General features: G+C 34.6%; 1 protein-coding gene across 3 annotated transcripts in view; it reads right to left on the reverse strand.

Annotated features, from left to right (window-relative positions):
• The window catches only part of Csmd3 (CUB and Sushi multiple domains 3), a 1,137,155-nt gene that overhangs the window by 256,541 nt on the left and 858,752 nt on the right, over positions 1–21,862 (reverse strand). For all 3 annotated transcript variants that reach the window (XM_036207646.1, XM_036207645.1, XM_036207647.1), the window contains 3 exons: positions 18,198–18,336; positions 14,888–15,075; positions 7,296–7,490 (listed from right to left, as the gene is read on the reverse strand). In XM_036207646.1, the coding sequence (XP_036063539.1) occupies positions 7,296–7,490; positions 14,888–15,075; positions 18,198–18,336 (522 nt within the window). The remainder of the gene's footprint in view (positions 1–7,295; positions 7,491–14,887; positions 15,076–18,197; positions 18,337–21,862) is intronic.

Genomic DNA, 21,862 nt, shown 5'->3' on the forward strand with positions numbered 1-21,862 from the left:
TGAAGTCTAAGTTAAATACAGATTGCATGACAGTTGAGAGTTTAGGACATGCAAATGAGATAAAAATATAAAGGACTTTCCACCACCCTTCTTGATATGTTGGTGAAATGTGAGCCCAAGCTCAGTGGCCACCAAAATAATAATAATAATAATAATAATAATAATAATAATAATAATCACATTGAATAAGCATTGATTTTCAAAAAAATTGCTATGCATATAGGCTTTTCTACATAGTATGAATGCACAGCAGCAGGGATTTACTTACAACAACATTAATGATGTCTATCCTGCTATGCTTGAGGCTGACTGGATAATGTTTGTGTGAGTGCCTGGAAAATGGCAAGTCCTTAATAGCATCAACTTTTCTTCCTGTTTCCTATTAAGTAATAGTTTTCCACCCATAATAGGAAAACAAAGCATACTTTGGTTCTATCCCAGTCTTTTCACAGCACAAAGTACCAGTGTGCATTTACTATTGTATAATCCATGTCATATATCTATGAGGAAAATTACTATGTGCTGCTGATGAAAGGCAGACACAGTTGATGATGCTCAGACTTCATTTAGGAATAGGCCTTTGTTTGGTGAATTTTTCATCTTCCTATTTTAATTATGTCAGATTTTCAAATGACAGCAAATACTCAAAGGCTCATTTCGTTAGACTAGGTAAATTCCACACACATTCATAATGGAACACCATTCTAGAGTCTTGTATACCTCTAAGACATTTGGAATAAGAATTTTAGCCCAGATTCATGGTGGGAAGCAGTACCAGCCCCAGGCCTGCCATTTCCATAATGTAGATGGAAAGAAATGCTTCCTCCAAGTTGTCCTCTGACCTCTACATGCAAGTTCTGGAAAATGTACACACACACACACACACACACACACACACACACACACACACACACAATGAAGTAAAATGTAATTTAAAAAATTTAGTTAGTATCAAGTCAACAAAAGATTTAGGAAGGCTAGCTCAGCTATATACATCCTCAAACATGAAGACAAAATGATTTCCTCAAAAGTAGGCTATAACAGGTTCTGAATTGGAGATCACATTGAAGTTGGAAAACTAAAACTATGGAATGGACATCTTGAAATTTTTCTAGTTTTCTCTTCAATTAGGAGAATCAGAAGGCTTTCTTTTCTGATTTTTCCAAGGTGAACAATGGGGTCTGATGGCTATTGGGTTTAATCTCAATATATTTTTGTAACTACAAATCTGTGGACAGACTTACAGATGATTGGTAAATTAATGAGTACTTACAGTATAAAATAGGATTTACATTAGTATTAATGAAATGAACCAATTAAAAATAGCAGTGTAAATTTTCAAAATAATTGTTAGAATTATATCTAAAACTCTCTATTAAGAACATTATTTTTCTACTCAAAGTTATATTTTAGATGAAATGTAGAAACACATTTTAGGCATTTAATTAGCCTTTTTTGTATGAATTCATCTTCATTTAACTCCCATATTTAGCCTGAAGTGACATTCCAGAAATAAATAGAAAACCTTTAATGTAACTACTTATTCTTGACACCATGCATCCATTTGTAATATATTTTTTAAACTGTTACAATTTGAATATGTTTGCTAAATTCCTATATTGGAAACACAATGCTCCAGGCAAATTCTGAAAGATAGTCCCTTTAAGAGTCAATCAGGACATGTGAGCCCTCTCCTCTCCCCCAGAATGGTGCTATTGTCAGAAACTGGATTTTTATTTGGGGAGTAAGTTAATGAGAAAGGATGAGTTTGGGATCCCACTCCCTCTCTCTCTAGTCTATTTCCACCTCCACCTGTCTTCTTGTTTCCTGCAAGAAAGCACTCACACTTGACTTCTTTCCCTCTGGACTCCATCAGTGGGGGTCTTCCAGCAAAAACATGTGGTCCAGATGTGGGGTCCATTACCTACAAAATTTGAAGCTCTAACACTGTCCTTACAAGTGTATCTATTTTCAATAAATTACTGTTTCAGATATTCTGTGTAGTTGCATGAATGTACTAAAATACTAACAAAATTATTCTGGGCCCCCCGAGATGGTAGAGATAAAAAACAAAAAACAAACAAACAAAAAACCAGTAAAATTCTACCTGTGTAAGATCACCATTCTACAATAAGTGTTAAACAGCATACCTTTGAACAATAAATGGACTTTATCTTTTCTTTTTCCTCATTTGTAACATAGCGTTATTTCCTACTTCTAGGACTACAGCAGAACTTAAAATCTGTTTCATGGGGTTGGGGATTTAGCTCAGTGGTAGAGTGCTTGCCTAGCAAGCACAAGGCCCTGGGTTCGATCCTCAGCTCCACAAAATAAAAAACAAAAACAAAACAACAACAACAACAAAATATGTTTCACTTAGACTTATCTCTATGCTCTTCTAACTATTTTCGTTGTGAATATAGCACTCCCTTATCTGAGCTTTTCAGACTGTGAACTTGAAAGGGTAGGACCCATATGGATAGCTTCTGTCCTCATGGCCAATGTTACTGTGGGACCAGATTGTAAGTCTCACTTTTGAAAATGGCTGCCATATAGAATGAATGAGTGAAGGGATCGGTTTGTAATAGCTCGTAAGCCAGTGGTTTTTTAGCAGTTAGGGTTACTCTAGGTTATTATGTCTATCCATTCAGTTGTCACTGTATTGGAAAATATCAAGTACACTGCATTGTTACAATCATAGTACTTCTATATTTTATGATTTATTTTCCAAATTCTGAGGCCCTTAGAGTACCTGGGGATTTATATATCTCAGAGATATTTTTATTATGGGCATAGAGTTGCGATTTCAAATATAGATATTGATTCCATTCTGAGAGACCTATGAAGCAGGGCAAATATAAGTAGGATTTTTTTCCCTTAACTAGAAGACAAGTGCTTATATTTTAAAACAAGAGAGAAACACAGTCAAGTCATTTGTGAGGCTTAGTTTTGTGTCAGTTTGACACAATCTATAGTCATCTGGGAAGTGGGAATGCCAACTGAAAACAAATGCCTCCATCTGATTTTCCCATAGTCAAGTCTGTGGACCATTTTTTTGAGTGATGATTATGTGGGAGACACCAGCCTTTGGTGGGCTGTGTCACCTCTGAGCAAGTAGTTCTGAGTAATAAACAAGTAGGGTAACCATGGAGACCAAGTCAGTAAGTAGCACTCCTCTATGGTGTCACCTGTAACTGGCTTTCCTTCATGGTAGACTTTAGTCTGGAAGATGTTAAGACAAAACAAAATGAAAACTTTCTTGTCCAAATGCTTTTGTTTATGATGTTTATCACAGTAACAGAAAGCAAACTAGAACAGTATTTAGGACTAAGAGCAACATGTACAGAAGCTTGGAATGAGAACACAGATGCATACTTGAAAGAAATAAGGGAGCCATTGATCGAGAGTATCCACGGATGTAGAGAAAAGAAGAACTAGAGTATTTGGGCAGATGGAGAGGAGCTTGGTACTATAACATCTCTGCAGTGTATTATTTTCTGCAAAGTCATTGGTGACTTTGAATTCATGCTTACATAATCCCATGTATGCTTTAAAAGTCATCCTTGCATTTGTAAAATACTGTATGAAGAATAGGATGGAAGAACCAGGTGAGAGGCTTTGCCTGATATAGGACACAGTGCTCTAAGGTAACTTATACTGTCTTGTTAGATGAAATAAATCAAGGCAACATGATTCAGTAAAATAAATACTCAGAAAAATATGTGGAATATGTCCTAATTTGTTTTTAATTCCCTTTCTTAATATTGAGAGAAATTTATGGATAATATTTATACGTGAATGTTATTTTAATCCCATATGTATGTTAACAATGAAATTTTATTTCAGCAGATGCTTTTCATTGTAAAAAACTTAAAAAGGAATTATTTTCTAAGAACATTGTTTTCTATATGTTAAATTCAAGGAAACTGTGGATAGAGATTTGCTGTTCTGCTCTCTTTGATACATGTGACAATCTCCTGTGATAAACTGCAGGGTTTCTCATTACTGAGCAGAAATGGCAGCAGAATGCAACTGCTTGGGACCTACCACTGACAAACATAATCCCAATGTGTCTGCACTAAGCTCTTTAAAATGTAGTTTTGAGATTTAAAATGAATACTTAATCCTAAAAAGAGATGATAAACCTGTCTTCTGAAACAGTCAAACTTTGTAAATTCCTAGACTTGTCTACAAATCATTTTATAAGACTTTGTGTATATAAATTAATGTCATGTGCTAAGCAGGAATTGGTAGACCATCACTCCATGGCACTTTATGTTTTTCTAGGGTGAATCTTAGAAAACATTAAGAAGCAAAATAAAGTTGTGCTCTAAAAGTTTATAAACCATGACCAGGTTCTTGAAGTTCTACATCAAAAAGACAGCACAAGGTGTTGGTCTCAATACCCAGCATACCAAGACAAATGAGTATGCAAAATGCTTCTTTTTGGCATTATGGATCATTTTCTAACAACCAACAATTGTTAAAAATACAAAAGCGCAACTTAGCAGTCAGTCACAATATCCTGACTATGGTCTTAAAATTCTCAGGATCCTTCCTTTGCATAAGACCTAGCACGAAAAGCTGCAAAGGAACAGCCACCTAATTTTCTATTATTTCTGAAATTAGGGACAGAGGCATGAGCAGACTAACATAAAGCAGAAGGTACCACTAGAATTCATGGGAATATAATCAAGACCCACAGAAAAGAAGGGTGTTGATGACATGTAACTGTCTTTCTATTAGGAGACTCAGCAGATGATGTTACACATTTAGATATCAGGTTGAATCAAAGAAAGTTTCATAAAATTCAGAGAAAGTTTATTAGAAAACACAGTCTCCATGGGGGGAAAGTGATTAAAATGGGGTAGAGAAGACAACCATTGAATTAAAATAAGTAATTTTGGATCAGCAACAATAAATAGGAAATTGATCTTAAAAATAACATTTGTTTTCATGAACAATGAGTTTTGTTGGATCTAATACATATATCTTAAGAAATAATTAGCCTTTAAATGTTATTACCACCTTGGGAAGCCAGCCAATGTTATACATAATTAAAGTTAGGGAAACAAGTAGATTTCTACTGTGCTGATTAGTTGACCAAAATACTTTAAATCCTCTTTGTGAGACAGTAAAATCACAATAGCAAATACACTGAGTTTTGTAGTCCAATTTTGAACCACTTCATAAAATAATATAGTATAAACCATACGTTATAGTCTATGATAATATACACAATATAAATATTGAACAAGGACACAGAGTGAATCTTATATTTAAAAATATTATTTAACAATATGTCTAGTTCCAAATCACAGATTTATTTTCTCTAACTGTATTAAATACTGTTGTTCTAACAAATTGTTCTTTAAGTTATTTTTTCCTTAGAGCTTAAAGAATCCACTGAGCAAATTTGAGTGTTATTCATAATCATTGCATTTGGGTTATATGATAAATTGAAATAGTTTAAGGAAGTTGAGGGTTGAGGATTTAGCTCAGTGGTAGTGCGCTTGTCTAGGAAGTGCAAGGCCCTGGGTTTGGTCCTCAGGTCTGGCAAAAAATAAAAATAAAAAAAAAAAAGTTGAAATTATTAAATGCCTTCCTATTTTATTAATGTGGGTGAAATATTATGAGTGCTCACATATTAAGACAGATAATTGTATATGTATGACACTGCTCAATTGAACACATCATACAACGCCAAGTGAAGCATGTGTCTTAGAACTTGGGTTCTTTGTGGCAATGCTAGAAATCATGGCCTCCCTGTATTAATATGGGAATGTTGTCAATTGCCTTTTCAGGCCCCCTGTGTATGTTTTGTCTATTTCCTGTATATTAGCAGTCTAAAGAATTATAAAACATTAATTCAAAATTCAGCTTTCCCCAGGTTATATTGTCACAGGATCCTAACCTAAGTCTGCTCTGCTCTTGAAAATGTATATAGACATTATATACCTACTAGGGAATGTGGGTGTCACCAAATAGTTCTGTTTCAGAGGATTCACTTATCTCTATATTACTAATGCTCTACTGACAATTAAGCTAACTCATTAGATGTTTCTGTTTGTTTGTTTATGTGATGGTGTTTTGCTATGTAGACCAGGCTCACTGAGAACTCAGACACCTCCTACATCAGCCTCCTGAATTCTGGGATTACAACTTTGTATCAAAATTTGGTTATTTTCTACAAAACCAATGTTTAAACAAAGATTTGATTTATCCTAATCTTGGAGGAAAGGGAAAATAATAGTAAAGAAGTCAGATGACTTGGTTAAATAAGAATCTTGCAGAAATAATTGTGTCAAACAAATATATTTTATAAGAAAATTTTAATATGCATGTTAGACACTGACAATCCACTCATTCTACTATCATATCAAAGATTATTTCCCTCTGTCTTTATTTAATTTTTTAAAATGCAAATCTAAGATAATCAAATTACTTTTACAGAATCGTCCAATATACACAACCAAATAGACCCATGGCTGCATACACACCCATTCATGCACATAAGCACGTGTGTATCTATTGTGTTTGTATCCTTTTACATGCAACTAAAAAGTTCCAAAAATAAAATTTCCCTTACTTTGTTCTGTGAATTAGATTATTTTTCTCTTTTGCTTATAATTCAATTATATTTGATTCAATTCTCTATTATATAATTGATGGTTATGACTAAGTGAGTTGATTTTATGACTCACTGGTGGTGATCATACTTGGAAGCTCTTGCCCAGATGACATCATTTTCTAATAGCCAATGTACCACTTTGTACAATGCATTAGGGTCATTCAACTTACAAGCATGTCTATGGTATTCTTCTACAGTGAAACCCTATGCTTGTCCCTTCCTGAAAGGCCTTTTCATACATAGTTGTACTCAAGCATATCGTTTTAAAATGTTGTAGTATTGTGTCTCCTTTTAGATGCCTCCATATTTAGGGAAATGCATATTGTTCTGTATCCTTTATTTCAGATAAGTGTTCTAATAAACAGCACATTATTACATTTATCTAACTGTGTCAAACTTAGTTCTGAAGATACAAAGTAAATAAAACAGGTATAAATACCTGTACTTTGAGATAGCTCTCCTGCTAAACCAGGCTCCTTTCCAAAGAGACAGCTAAGAATATATGAGCTCTTCCAAAGAATTTCTTTATTAAATCCACTGTTCAATACTTTATAAAATCTTATTGCCTATACCACACTTCCAGGTTGTATTTTAAAGGAATGACTTTGAAAATATAAAATATTTCATATAATAATAAAAAGCAATCTGAAGTTATATTTCTTACCATGACAGCTTGGTAGGACTCTATTCCATCCAGGCCTTCCATCATCTCCCATGATACAAGTGAGTGTTGAATACCCTTGGAGAACATAGCCAGCATCACAGTAATAGGTGACCGTTGACCCCAATTTATAATCCATTCCAAGTCTGGTACCATTCATTATATTGCCTGGATCAAAGCAGGATTCCCGGAGTTTTGCTGGAAAACAGTGTCAGTATGACATTAATTGGTTTGAGAGACTTTTTTTATATAGTATGCTCATCTCCTGAAGAACTGCAACAGCATTCAGTATGCATTGAGATAGAACACAGTTGTGTGAGAAGAACATAAAGGGCTACAACGTGCAGCCTGGATACATCCAAATCTAATCGAGCTTCAGTGATAAAGTCTTTCCTTGAGCTCGGTCTCCAGCACATGTACACACGGCCACACATTCATATATGTTCCTTCTAACATATCAGCTTCACAGTTCACTCTGAAATAGCATCCTGAAATAAGGTGTGTTGTATACAGGGATCCCATAACTATAGATTCAACTCACCAGGTTGAAAAAAGATTCAAATGAAAACTGACAGAGTGAAAGTTCCAGGACTTTCTTTTTTTCCCTTTCTCTCTCTCTCTCTCTCTCTCTCTCTCTCTCTCTCTCTCTCTCTCTCTCTCTCTCTCTTTTATTTTTCCCACTTTTTGAGACAGGGTTTCTTTGTGCAACTTTGGAGCTTTTCCTGGAACTTACTTTGTAGCCCAGGAATTTTTTAAAAAGCAATATTTCAGTTCTCTACACACTGAACATTGTACTGGAGACACACATGTGAAACAAAGTGTAGTATGTCCTTCACAGGTCCTAAGTTTTCAGCTGTTTGAGTTTAATTCATTTTACAAATTATGGTGTAGTATGTGGTTAGGACTAAAACGTTTATGTCTGTCTTTACTGATCATTACAGGTACTTTGGTCATTGATCCCTAAACAGTATAGACTAATAGCTATCTATATATCATTTTTAATTATGCTAGGTGTACTAAACAACATAAAGATGATACAATGTGTGTGTGTGGGATATGCATTAGTTGTGTATAAAACACAAGTTTTACTGGCATTAAATCAAAGAATGCTTTTCTTTCAAGAAATCTTGAAAACAACCATGGTGAGATATATTGGAATAACTATGTTCTCCAAGTATAAAATATACTAAAAACACTGTTTCCAGAACAGATCCAGCAGGGTGGTTACCATACTCTGTCACTAAAAATGGAGCTTCACTAATGCAGAGGTTAATTTTCTTATTTTGTAAAGTAGAATCTCACAGTGAAGAGGCAAAAAAAAAAACCAATGCAATTTTAAAAAGAATAGTAACCTAACATTTCTTCAGCTGAACTGAGTCCATGGAGGAAAAGGAAAGCTTGAATCAATAATTCAAAATATTAATGTGTTTTGTGTTGCTTTTACTAAAATTCACTTTATACAAAGTCTACACAACCTTTTTGAAATTTTGTACTCCCAATAAGAAATTATTGGAACTAAAATGCAAATACCTTGCTCTTTTCAGGAAACACACTGACATATTTATAATATGACTTCTGCCGAATCTTTCTATTGCTACCGTCAGTGTGAAATGGAATCATTTATCTTATGATTTTTATGCATTTTAAAAATCCTCAGTGAATAAATTCCATTAAATAACACTGCCCTTGTTTATTACTATGTGTGCCATAATATTTACATTTGGAAAAATTGAAAACACCTAATACATATTACGAAGTGACAAAATTTAGAGTAATTTTTGTAAAAAATATATTGTGTTTGCCTTAATCTTAGGTCAACCGATGAGCAGATCATAGGGATCAGCTTTTTCCTCCTACTATTTTTCAAGTAAGATAATTTAGGTGATAAAGCTTATTCTCTGTTTATTATAAGATATTTTAGTTTACCCCTCACAGAACGTAAATTAGTTGAGAAGTAGGTATGAATTTGCATTTAGCTGAGATATAGCAAATAGGCTTTACGCATGTAGAATTGCAAGGGTATGTGGAAAACAGTTTCATGATAGTATGTGAGAGGACCATAAGGAAGTGACACTTAGTTTTCAAAGTAACTGTGCTGCAGTCCATTAGCACACTTGCCATGAGCGTTTCAGTGCGGTGCTATATTCCTGTATCTTTCATCCTGTGGGCTTTTGGAAATGTTTCCTAAATTGGAACTCAGGGTAGAACTTAGACCTGGGTCCAAAGTAATGATCCCTCTTCCTTACTTAGTTCTTTCATCTTCCCATCCTTCTTCTTTTTCTTCTTTGTGGATGTATGCATACCCTTCACACTGAAGATCCAAGGAATTATTCCAAACCTAATAATTCTCACTGAAAACAGGGAGGTTGGGAATATATTTCTAAAGCTGCTTATATCCCATGAAGGTTACTATTATATTATCATAATTATCATTATGTAAAAACAAACAACAACAAATAACACTGTGTAAGCTGGTCAGACTGGATCAACTGGCAAGAAAAATCATTGCATAGTTTCTATGTCAATGGACTATGATAGCCAATCCATGTTGAAGAATGAACAAAATGGACGAGGTTTGGACTCTTCAGATTCTTTCCATATGTGAAAAGGATCTGTGGATTACAGGGAGGACAGACTTACCCTTACACATAATGTCTGAGGATGGCATTACACACTAGATAAGAGTCTGGGCTATCGAAATAAAGTAGAGTCATATTTTTTGCTCAGCCATATGACTTTATGCAATTTACTTACATGTGCTTTGCCAAAAATGTTAGTCATAGAAGAAAATGATTTTTAATTCATATTTCCTCAGAATGAGCCTGAGTACAATAAGGGTTTTTTAAAAGTGTTTCTCTTTTGGTATTGCTCCCAGTAAAAGGTAACCATCACACTTAAACGTGTGACTTAGGTTCATTTAAAAATATCAAGGATAAAGACTGATGTTGAGAAATACTGGTATTTAACATGGTATTGAAATTAGGTGAGCAAAGCAAAGCAAAGTTAGCAGAACAGAAAGAAACAAAAGTACCCCTGTTTATACAGAAAGTCCAAAAATGCGACAAAAATACTCTTACCAATAAAAGGGTTAAGTAGCTAGAAATATACAAAGAAATTATTAAATGTCACCATGCCCTCATTATTAAGAACAATCAGAAAATCTAATAATAAAGACATTACTTATTACCTGCAAACTAAAGGCATTTTAATTAAAATGAGAAAGAATTTATAAAGAAAGTTGTAAAGCGTTACTGAAAGACATTAATGAAAGCAGGAGTAATTGGGAGACTAGCTGTATTAATAGATGAGAAGATTAAATGCCATACATCAATTTACTCCCAAATGATTTATCAATTCAACATGGTGGCAATCAAATGCAATATGTAGAAGAAGCTTAATTCTAAATATAAAATAGAAGTTCAAAATGTTGTGACAGGCATCAAGGACAAAATTAAAAAAAAAAAAAAGAAAAAAAGAAAGCAAGCTTGCTTCACAAGCTCATTGCCGTAGGCTTAGCTAGCTGAGGGAGCTATTTTGGGAGGTTTGAACATTTCAGGAGGTGGGGCCAAGCAGGTGAAACAGGTCATGGGAAGACACACGCCCTGGAGGACTGTATCTGCACTAACTTCCCTCTTTCCTTTCTTCAAAGCCACCATGAGGTGGCTTGCCCTGCCTTACCACTGGACAGTAGCCAGTAGAAAAGGACATGAAAACTGTACAGCCATGATCCAAAATAAACATTTTCTTGTCTTGAGTAACTCTCTTGGCATTTTGATACACACATGAAAAAAATCCCACTTACAGAGGTGGTGTACACTTTATCATTGCTGTTTTACTATTCTGAAAGGTATTTCCCTGGAGACAGAAAAGGAGGTCAGTAGAACAGACTAGAGAGCTAAAAGTTGACACAGGGAATTGATAGTTGACTGCAATAGCATTATCTGTCAGAAAGTGGGGCTAAAGTACTTGATTAGTCACATGTTAAACATAAATTTAGAGTACTGGTTTATAGAAAATAAGCTTTGCATAATTTAATGACTTAAAAGTAGAAAAATAACTTTGTTCTTTAGAACAAATATAAGAAGACACATTTATGAAAATTTGCAATAAGAAGAGTATTTTTAAGCAACACATAAAACATAAATTGTGAAGGAGAGGAAGAATTAAATGATATATATATATTTTTAGATACTTGTACAACATAGGAATACGGAAATGAAATAGAATGCTCCATTGATCAAAGATGGAATTTAAATAGTAATTAAAACATAAATGATCTATTAATTTCTATGACATAAAATATTCCCTAAAAATAAAATAAATGAATTAGAAAAAATTGTGATTGTAAGCATGAATAGATTCAACAAGACAATGTCATTGCGCAAAATAGGGAGAAACATTCAACTTAATATTATCTGGGGCAAAAATAATAAAATGTCAAAGACCTATAACCATGAGGTTAACAATGCTAAAATTTAATAAGAGCACTGATTTTTCAGTTCTTAAAGCTCTTACCTTCTGATGTTTAATATTAATGGGAATAGACTCTCAATATTTTTAATTCACCTGGCAATAAGGAATTAAATTGAAGAATTTTATACCCTTTGACTCAATAATCCTGCTATCACAAGCATAAATGTCTCTATAAGATTCTCATATATAAATTTACAAAGACCCATAAAATAGTGTTCTTTTCTACATGATTCCTTTCCAGCAGTAAAAACTAAAATAACCTTTCTATCAGAAAAAAATTGAAATTAACTATGATATAGATATATTAAACAATCTAAAAAGAAATTAATATATCTATCTGTCTCAGATATTATTAAATTCTTACAACAATGCAAGGAAAAACAGTGATATATAAATTATGAAAATAAAATGTTTATATGAAAACAATAAAATATGTACATGATATAGATGCCTTAGTCAATGTTCTATTGCTGTGAAGAGACACCATGATCAAGATGACTCTTATTTAAGAAAACATTTAATTGGGAGTTTGCTTAGAGTTTCTCAGGTTAGCCAGTTATCATCATGGCAGGAATCTTGGTGGGAATATGAGAGTACTCATAGTGCTGAGAGCTACATCCTGATCAGCAGGCCAAGAGAGAGGAAGACACTGGGCTTGGAGTGGGCTTTTGAAGTCTCCCAGCTCACCTCTATTGAAACAGTTCCTCCAACAAGACCAAAACTCCTAGTCCTTCCTAACCATTCTTAACAGTTCATTCTCTGGTAGCTAGGCATTCAAATACATGAGCCGGTGGAGACCTTCCTTTTTCAAATCACCATAATAGAAAATGTAAAAGTAGGTATAAACACTCAAAAAGTTAGGCAGCAAATCAAGGTTGAGAGGATAAGCAAGGTGAAGGGAGGCCATGAGTCTTAAAGAAAAGAGGGGTTCAAAGTACATGGGGTTCTTTGAGGGAGGGAGGAATGCTGTGGATATTGCTCTGTATAAATAAAATGCTGTTTGGCCAGTGGCCAGGCAGGAAGTAAAGGCAGGACAAGAGAGAAGAGAATTGTGGGAGGTAGAAGGCTAGGGAAAAAAGACACCGCCAGCCGCCACCATGACAAGATGTAAGGTTCTGGTAAGCCACGAGCCATGTGGCAAAGTATAGATTAATAAAAATGGGTTAATTTAAGATAGAAGAAGTAGATAAACAAGAAGCCTGCCACGGCCATACAGTTTCTAAACAATGTAAGTTTCTGTGTGTTTACTTGGTTGGTTTTGAGCATCTATGGGCCTGGTGGGTGAGAGAGATTTGTCCTGACTGGGCCAGGAAGAAAAACTCTAACTACAGAGGAAGGCAAGGGAGAAATGATATAAGATTTTAAAAAAGTTAAAAGCAAGGATATCTGAAAGCTATCTCATGCATTGACTTTGGTTTTCTTCCTAGCTATTTAGCTGAGTCCTAGCAGAGGGTGTGTATCTACACCATCATCCTAGTAGAGACAGGCATATGATATTCAAGCCCTCCTCTTACAAATTCAATTGATTATGGAGTCTACAGTCCCAACATCTGAAAAAGACCTATCATCTTCAAGGTCAGATCAACTAACGCTTGCAGAACACCCCAATAAAGAGCTGACACCTCGAACTCTCACTGTCTCTGCCAAGCAGCCTGTTCATTCTTCTATTGACAAGCCATTTATTACTTTGCCCTATGAAATGTATCATGCACAGAAGGCTCAAGGCTTCCATTGAAACCAAATTTGCACCATGTTTATATTCAGCATTTATCATTGGCCTGGGCACCTTCACATACATTTCCCAAATGATAATAGATATGTCTTTACCTGCTGACCTGTGAACATTCCCTTTACATATATATTGATGCAACAGATTTATAGTGGTTTCTTATGGTAGTTCTAAAGAGAAGAACCTGAGGTCTGATAGCAAATAGAAAAGGAATTTACACTGTGTTTGTGACATTTGACTTGTTAAAACAAGAATAAAGGACTTTTTTTGGTAAGGAAATATGGAACCATATTAACTGTATTAGCTGGGTGGGTGCTTTGCAGTTATATTTTCTTCTGTATAATTTTCAGTTATTGAAAATTAATGTTGGGGCTTGGTAGCTGGCTCACCATGTAAAAGTACTTTCTATGGAAGCACAGGGACCTGGTTTGCATTCTTAGACCACAAAATGCCAAATGTGACCCTGAATACTTACAATCCCAGTGATGAGGTAAAGGAGAGAGATAGATCACTGAGGACGACTAAAAATTAGTCTAGCCAATATTAGGAGTCCAGGTTTAGAGACAGATCGGACCACCAGGGAGTAGGGTGTGGAGAATACCAGTGAAGGAAACAGTATGTTCTCTTAGGTCTTGGTACACAATCACATAGGTGCATGCACCTCTGCTCACAGACATACAAACACATGCACACAAACACAAAAATACAAAATATATATACTTAAGTATTTAAGGAAACAAATTTAAATACTACACAATACATACATGTATCAAAATACTACATGGTAACCCAATAATGCATATAATTTATCTCTTATGTATTCAGTCAAATTTAAAATGACATGTACTTAATCACTAAGTTGTGAAATACCCCATGATTCAAAAAGAATTCCTTATAAAGTACCTATGGGCACTCTAAAATAATTATAACAAATAAAAATTTCTGAAACATAGCTATTATTGCATTTTGCCAACTCTTTTATGAATATCAAAATATTTAAAAATACTAAGCATTATTTGAAACACGAGCCTTCTATTTTTCATTTACTTTCACTAAAAGAAATCTCTGAATTAAAGTCTTTTAATGAAACTTCAGTTCTCCAATGAAGTAGCTTTTTTCTTTAAATATTGTGGGGCCTTAGCTTTCACTTCAGTATACTAATTAGCAATAGGTCTGTCAGTTACATATTATTGAGTAAATAATTAGGGAAATGTTAATTTCCTTTTCACTGATGGGAAACTACACAGAGAACTCTTTTGTGAGACTAAACTGCACACATCCCACATTTCACAAGCACATACTACTAAAACTAACAATGGTCAGGACAAACTTATCATTCTGTAAACATAATTCTGGTTTAATCAGGATGCTAAAGCTGAGTATGCACACTTACCTTTATATTCTAAATGAAATCCAGTGTAACTGACAGATCCATCACTCCGAAAAGCCAAGTGCATGGTATTTGAGCTGCTTTCGATTCTCTCAGGTAACTTGCTGTCTTGAAAACTTCCAATCAATGGGCTATTACTGTCGGGTCCATCATAGATATAGAGGAAGTCATAGTTTGGTTCTATGCTAAAACTGAGAGAGAGAGAGAGAGAGAGAGAGCGAGAGCAGTGTGTAACTAAAAGGGCATTTACCACAGAAGATGTAGAATCAAAGGACAATAGACCCTGTGAAATAAATCTGCTATAAAAATTTGTCTGATGAAAAAACCTACTGGACATGAGTACCAAATCAGCAGTAGGAATGAGTAAGCCGTCCTGATATTTAAGTAGCTCATGTGGGTTAACAGAGGACAGGACATCACATTTGGAATAAGTTGTGTATTTGAGTCTAATTTCTTCACTTTTTAACCTACATATTCTTTTGTAAGTTACTTTGGATCTACAAAGTGACAATTATATTTTTAATTCACCATGAATTTTATATGATAAAGTTGAAACTCTTTTCATTGTTAGTTATGAAAACACAAGCACTTTAAAATACATCAACTACCTGATTCAATAAAAAGATAAAAGTAAAAATTATTTTAAAATTAGTCAATAATACACTGTATGCTGTATTAGGTAGCTTTGTTGATGAAAATCCATATATGTATATACTTTCTTTTAGAATAATGCAGAGAAATTCATGCTTATAGACTTTCAAAGTTAGAAAATGGTAAATAACTTTTAAAATGTAGATGATTCAAACTCAAAGGTATTAAAATATTTTGCATTATAAACTTTCTTTCACCTGAAAAAAACATAAGAATCATCACATAATGATCATGGTTCACACATTTTTAGGAGCTAGGTAATATATTGATAACCCAGCTATTGATTGTACTATATGATTCAGAAAAAATGAAGGAAAAAAATGAGCTCATTTAGGTCATTAAGAAAAGGCAATTAGTTGCAAATGAATGATTGCAAATGAAATCAGGAAAGCTTGTCAATATTAAGATATCATCTCCTGTAACTTTATGATATTTGTTTTTATTTAAGATATTTCGAATATTCAGAATGCAAAAATGTCAAGATTCTGTAGCTGTATTTTTTTTTTTTAACCTGTAATGGTTTCCAGTACTAACCAGTCTATTTGTGCATAAATGGTCAGGGAGAAAGAGGGCGTGGTGCACTGATTCCTAGCCTTCTCCTATATAAGGTCATGTGTAGCATGAGAAAATTAAGAAAACATCAAACATTAATTTATCCAGCAGCTTGCCAAGTTCAACTACATAATCTTAAATCCTGTCAATGGATCAGAGGTATGAACTTTGGTAACTATTGATAGTTAATAGAAGTCAGAATAGGCCTAATTTCATTGGCGCATGTGGAACTCAGCTTTGTGAATTTTCTCCTTCTTTGTGAAACTTTGGTTTTAACAACAACCTCCGTGTCTGTCTCACTGCCGAAGGCTTGATGGAAACCAGTACTTTGCAAAGGACAGGACAGTAGTTCCTGTGGTTGGAATGCTAACAAGCCGTTTAAAACTTGAGTACCCGATAGTTCACTGAATTTCTCGCTTGGCCTTATGTGAATACTTAATGTATTGATTTATAGCTTTTTAAAAGCTGAAAGCGAAAAAATTCTTTAGGAAATTTGAGACTCTTATCTTCAATGATTCTTTTCACACAAACACTGTGAGGATTGGACACTTGTACAAATATAGAATGTTCATAAAAATTAATTTGGTCATGGTAATCCTGAGACGCAAGGAAAGGGTTGCAGTTTTTTATTTTTCAGGTGAATATACAGAAACCTGTAAAAGTCAAAGATTTCCTTGATGTCACATAATAAATGACAGAGTTGGAAATCAAATTTCTGTTCTATATTTCCTGCCATATAGCCCTTTATCCCCAAGTTATTAGCTAACTTAATTTATGAAAGCTGTGTATCAAACATCTTGAGGCTTTCTCTTGTCTTAAAATGCAGTTTTTCCAATAGCAAAAAATGGGGACAATAATCTCATTTTGCCACGGAAGTCCTGGTAATAATGGCCTGAAATAACCAATAATCTCATTGTCACTACCTTGGCATCAGCCATCATCATTTATCCAATACTATGAATTATCAAAATAGAATGTCTACATTCTGCCAATTTGCATGATTTTAAATGACCTGTTTTTCAACTTGGCTTCAATATGTTATAAAACATTTTATGTTTGAACATTTTACACAGATCCCACGCCTCTCTAAATTACTGGAGGTTAAAAGAACAGCTGAGCTATGTAGATGAATCTATTGGTTACATCAGTGTTTGTGAATAGGAGCAGAATTTTAAATTACAAAGAACTCAGTCACTTTAAACAGTGCAAGCACTATAGTCTCATTGAAATACTTTCCCTATGCTCTGCTTTGAGATTCTGGGCACTGAATCCATACATAGTTCTGTCCATGCTAGTCAGCTGCTCTGTCTCTGGCCTAAATGTCCAGCCAACCTCATCCCCTCACTGAAATCTCAAATGGAAAGAAGTCACATTTTGTGATAAAATATCATGAGGAAAAATATTTCTTTTCAAATATAACAGAAATGATAGTGCAAAGTCTAGAGTTCTATCTAGAGTTCCAACTCAGTTCCCATGCAACGATCTTCCTGGGGCTATGACATAGTAATGTGAACTTGAGAGCGTTCTCATATAAAGCCTCTGGAATCCAGCAAGTTCTGCTGAAAGATCTAATAATGACCCATCACATCTGTTGGACTTAATAAGACACCCAAAAGGAAAGTGATTAAACAAGACACTGAAAAGGAAAATTAGGAAGACAGATTCTCCCAAATCCAGTAACACACACACACACACACACACACACACACACACACACACACACACACATACTCGGCAGAAAGGGAATTTTGTTGTAGAAAATATGAGAGAAAAGATATTGAATCACTGACTGCTTAATCTTTTAATATAAGAAAAACCAATCGGGGGAATCAGGGGTGATAAATACAGAGAGAAAGAAAAATAATAGAGATCAAAGTTTGTGATTCAAAAAGGCTTCTGGACCTTTCCTACTTTCGGCTGCCCTTGATATCCTGTGAGAATTCTCACCCCCAACCTGCAGTACTGCTGATCTTCCAACAAGGCTTTTAAAGCACCCACTGTAAAGTATTAGTGTTGATATTAATTTTGAAAATAAAATTCTTACCTAGTACAAATGCCACAGCAAACTAGCCACAGAAGATTTTATACATGGAGAGGGGTAAGAACTCACCTGATAAATGCCAAGGAGATAACGTAGTCAGCATTGACGCTGATCGTCCAGTCACAGTCCCTGCTATGCGGATATGGATGAGGGAAGTTTGGCGAAAGGATAAAGCCTGAAGATCCTGTTAAATTGCCTCCACAAGGTGCTTTAATTTAAACAAGCAAACAAAATACCTTAAGAGATTAATAAGATCCATTAGCTGTCTAGATTTGTGAAGACATTTCTTTGAGGGTATGTGAAACTCTGCACACACTTTATTTTTACAGCATGGGATGCTGGGATACTGCATGTCTTTCAAGGAAACCATTGAAATGTTGAACACAGAACACACTCATACGCACACACACTCACTCACATGCATGCATGCAGGCATACTCATACATTGAGTTTAACTGCTTTACTGGCTTCTAAAACATCCTAAAAAAAGTCACGTGTTACTATTTTGTGTCAAACAAACTGTAAAACATCACAAGAGGAATTTTAAAGAAGGGTTTCTCTATGGTTACTAGAAAAGAAATCTGAAAATTACTAAAAAATTTGGAGGCAAAGTAAAACAAAATCTCAAATGATAAATGCTTTCAAAGCCAGTATGTGGAAGGCTGAGTTAGGAAGATTGTAAATCTAATCCAGCTTGATTTATACAGCAATATCTTTTCTCAAAAGAATAACAATGATAATCAATGGATAGGATTATGGTGTTTTGTACAGCTTCCTTTACATAATTTTTATATTTGAAGATGATTTAATAGTAATTAAGAATCAAAACAAGTGATAATCTAAGAACAGAGATTGCTTTTCAGCAATCTTCCTGTGACTCTAAGTATTTTCTTAAAACCTAGTTACTTGACTGACAAAAATTGGCAATCACTACAAATTTTATTGCTGCCCTAGACTTGTCCAATTGGTCAGTGGGCAGTCACAAATATTTTCCAGTTAGATTCAGAGGTTCTTTAAGATATATGATTATATTTTAAAAAGTAAGATGTCCCCAGTGATAGAGTGGGTATGTGTGTGTGTGTGTGTGTGTGTGTGTGTGTGTGTGTGTGTGTGTGTTCTCATGATTTTTTTTCTAAATATCAGCCTTCTTGTCTGACTTTTAAAATGGTTGTTTTCCTAAAAATAGATAATGTTTACAATTTAGCCATAAGCAAACAGATTCTTTTGACAGCACAAGTTGATTTTGGAAGAAAAGAAAATTTCATCTAGCTAGGCAAAAATCAATAGAAGCCAATAATTTTTCACATCTATCCCTGTGCTACTCCATGCCACTACCCTTGTATATAAAGAGCAATCTCAGCTTCTAGCTATTTAGAACATGTATATTCTCAGTCATACTATCGCCACACTGTTCCCTTACTTGTGTATTTTTCTAGCATCTGGGTACATGCTAGTAAATGAATAAATAGAACGTCTTGACACTCTGCCCCTTTCTTCTTCAAACTCGTGCCTGCTGAATCTGGGAATAAAGTGTCCTCCTGAAAAGGGAAACATCCCAGCCTGATATGAACCCTCCTCTACTCAAGAACCTCTGCTTACGTCGTAGCTTCCATTGAAGTCTTCTTTTCCAAAAATGAAGTGTAGCTCCATGGAGGCATTTTCTCCCCTCCACCCCTGCCATTGCTTTGACCTGAGAAGTCTAATGTACCTACGTTTGAGCAGTCTCCATATCCATTTTTGTTGTTGTTCAAGAAAAATAATTATAACAAATCATACTTTCCCATAAAACTTAACTTAGACTCACATATGACGTAGATAATTCCACTACACCTACCTACCTTTTGTTTAGTATGACTAAACCAAAAGCAGACACTGCTCCCCTTAACAGTCTGAGTAAAAGTCTAGGCAACCAAACTTTGGTTAAGCTTCACTTTTAACTTTAGGCCTCTGAACTTTGCCCCATCACCAGCTTCACTCCAGCATACATCACATTCTGAACAGAAACCAGAATTCAGAGTACAATGTGCTCTGAACTATCCAATCACACCACACTTAAAATGTGTTCTTCCCTTTCTCTCTCTCTCTCTTTTTAGTGAGTTTTCTCAGTGAAAGAGTACCTTTTCAATGTTCACTCTTGCAATACATGAGGCTCGAAAAATAGTGTTCACCCTTTTTCCATAGTCTCCGTCAACATATTTCTGTGATCCCTGATCCTTATAGCTACACATATGCAGCAAGACTTTTAAAATAAAATGCCCATGCTTACTAAATTCAATTGGCAGAGAAAGTCTAATTTTATTGTTTTGTAACTGTAAGTTGTATTTACCTGTAACAGCAAAAAAGTATGCCCAAGTATAAATGAGTAGACAAATGCTCTGAAGTTTAATACTCAATTTCAAAGTATCTAGAGATCCAGATGGCTTTAATGTGGGTTTTGCTTTCTGCAACTGTCTCCACAAATTTTCTATGTCTACAAACGTCTTCAGCTCCAAGGCAAGCCATTGTCAGCTCATTGTGAATGTCTTTTAGGTGTGCAAGTATACTAGGGACCATTACATTTTTCTTTCTCTTCATAATCAGTCCCTTTAACTTATGGGCTTTAACTTATTTGCTGGACTAGTTTCTAGGATTCATGGTCCAATTTCTTCTAGTGAATTTTCCGAGACTTCAGTTCTATCATGAAATTTCCATTTCATTTTGTAGCCTAGGTAGCCTCCCGAGTCCCTTATTCAGCAATTTACCTAGTCTATTGTATTCTGTTACAGTCTTCTGCATTGAATATGTTTAAGTCATGACTTTATATTTTGCTTTTATTAATGGAAAACTCCTTTTTCTATCACTTTATGATAATAATCTCTGCAGAATTACAAATCACAAAAGCCTTTGCAGCTATCACTACTTAATGTAGTATATATAAATCATATAATATCACAATTATATAATATTCATGTCAAAATGTCTCTTTCCTTTGTTCTTAAGTTACTTGATTAACATTGCCATTATATGGATTTCCAGGAATGGAGCCTAACATTCTTCACTGAATCTTTGTATCCAGTTCATCAAGATGTATCAAGAATCTAGCTCATAAATATACCTCAATTTGACTCATTTTCTTTACTTGCTACCCAATATCTTGACCAAAATTAACTCATATGTTTCTTTGGAATTATGGAAATAACTGACTTCTGTTTCTACCAGTTATCTTTTGAGTGAAATTATCTAATCTTAGCGCAGAAATGTAAAAAGTTTACAGAAGTGCTGTAAAACTTAAAAGACAATGCCCCCGTTGTAGGGTAGCTGCCTCAACTGACCTCTATACCCTACCAGCTCTATCATCTACCATCACTTTGGATGTATAAATTATATTCAAAACAACACAAAAATTCCTTCTTAAAATTACAATAATTCATTAATTTTGTGTTTTTGTATTAAAACAAGAAGAGGTCAGAGGACAATTCCCAGGAGTTGTTTTCTTTTTCTCTATCATGTGAGTCCTGGGGGTAAGCTCAAGAGGTCACGATTGGCAGCAAGTACCTTAACCTTCTGGGCCATTGTACTGGAGTTAAAAATTCTTATAATCCCATGTACTTTCAGTTCATGTAATTCCTTCTTTTAAAAATGTTTCTCACATGTGTATTTATGTAGTTTCACTTACGATTTAAAATTATCACAGCTTTCAGGAGCACTATTTACGTTGTCAACATTTTCCTTATGTATTTCATAGCTACGACAGT

The sequence above is a fragment of the Onychomys torridus genome, chromosome 16, assembly GCF_903995425.1.
Source record: "Onychomys torridus chromosome 16, mOncTor1.1, whole genome shotgun sequence".
Lineage (NCBI taxonomy): Eukaryota > Metazoa > Chordata > Mammalia > Rodentia > Cricetidae > Onychomys > Onychomys torridus.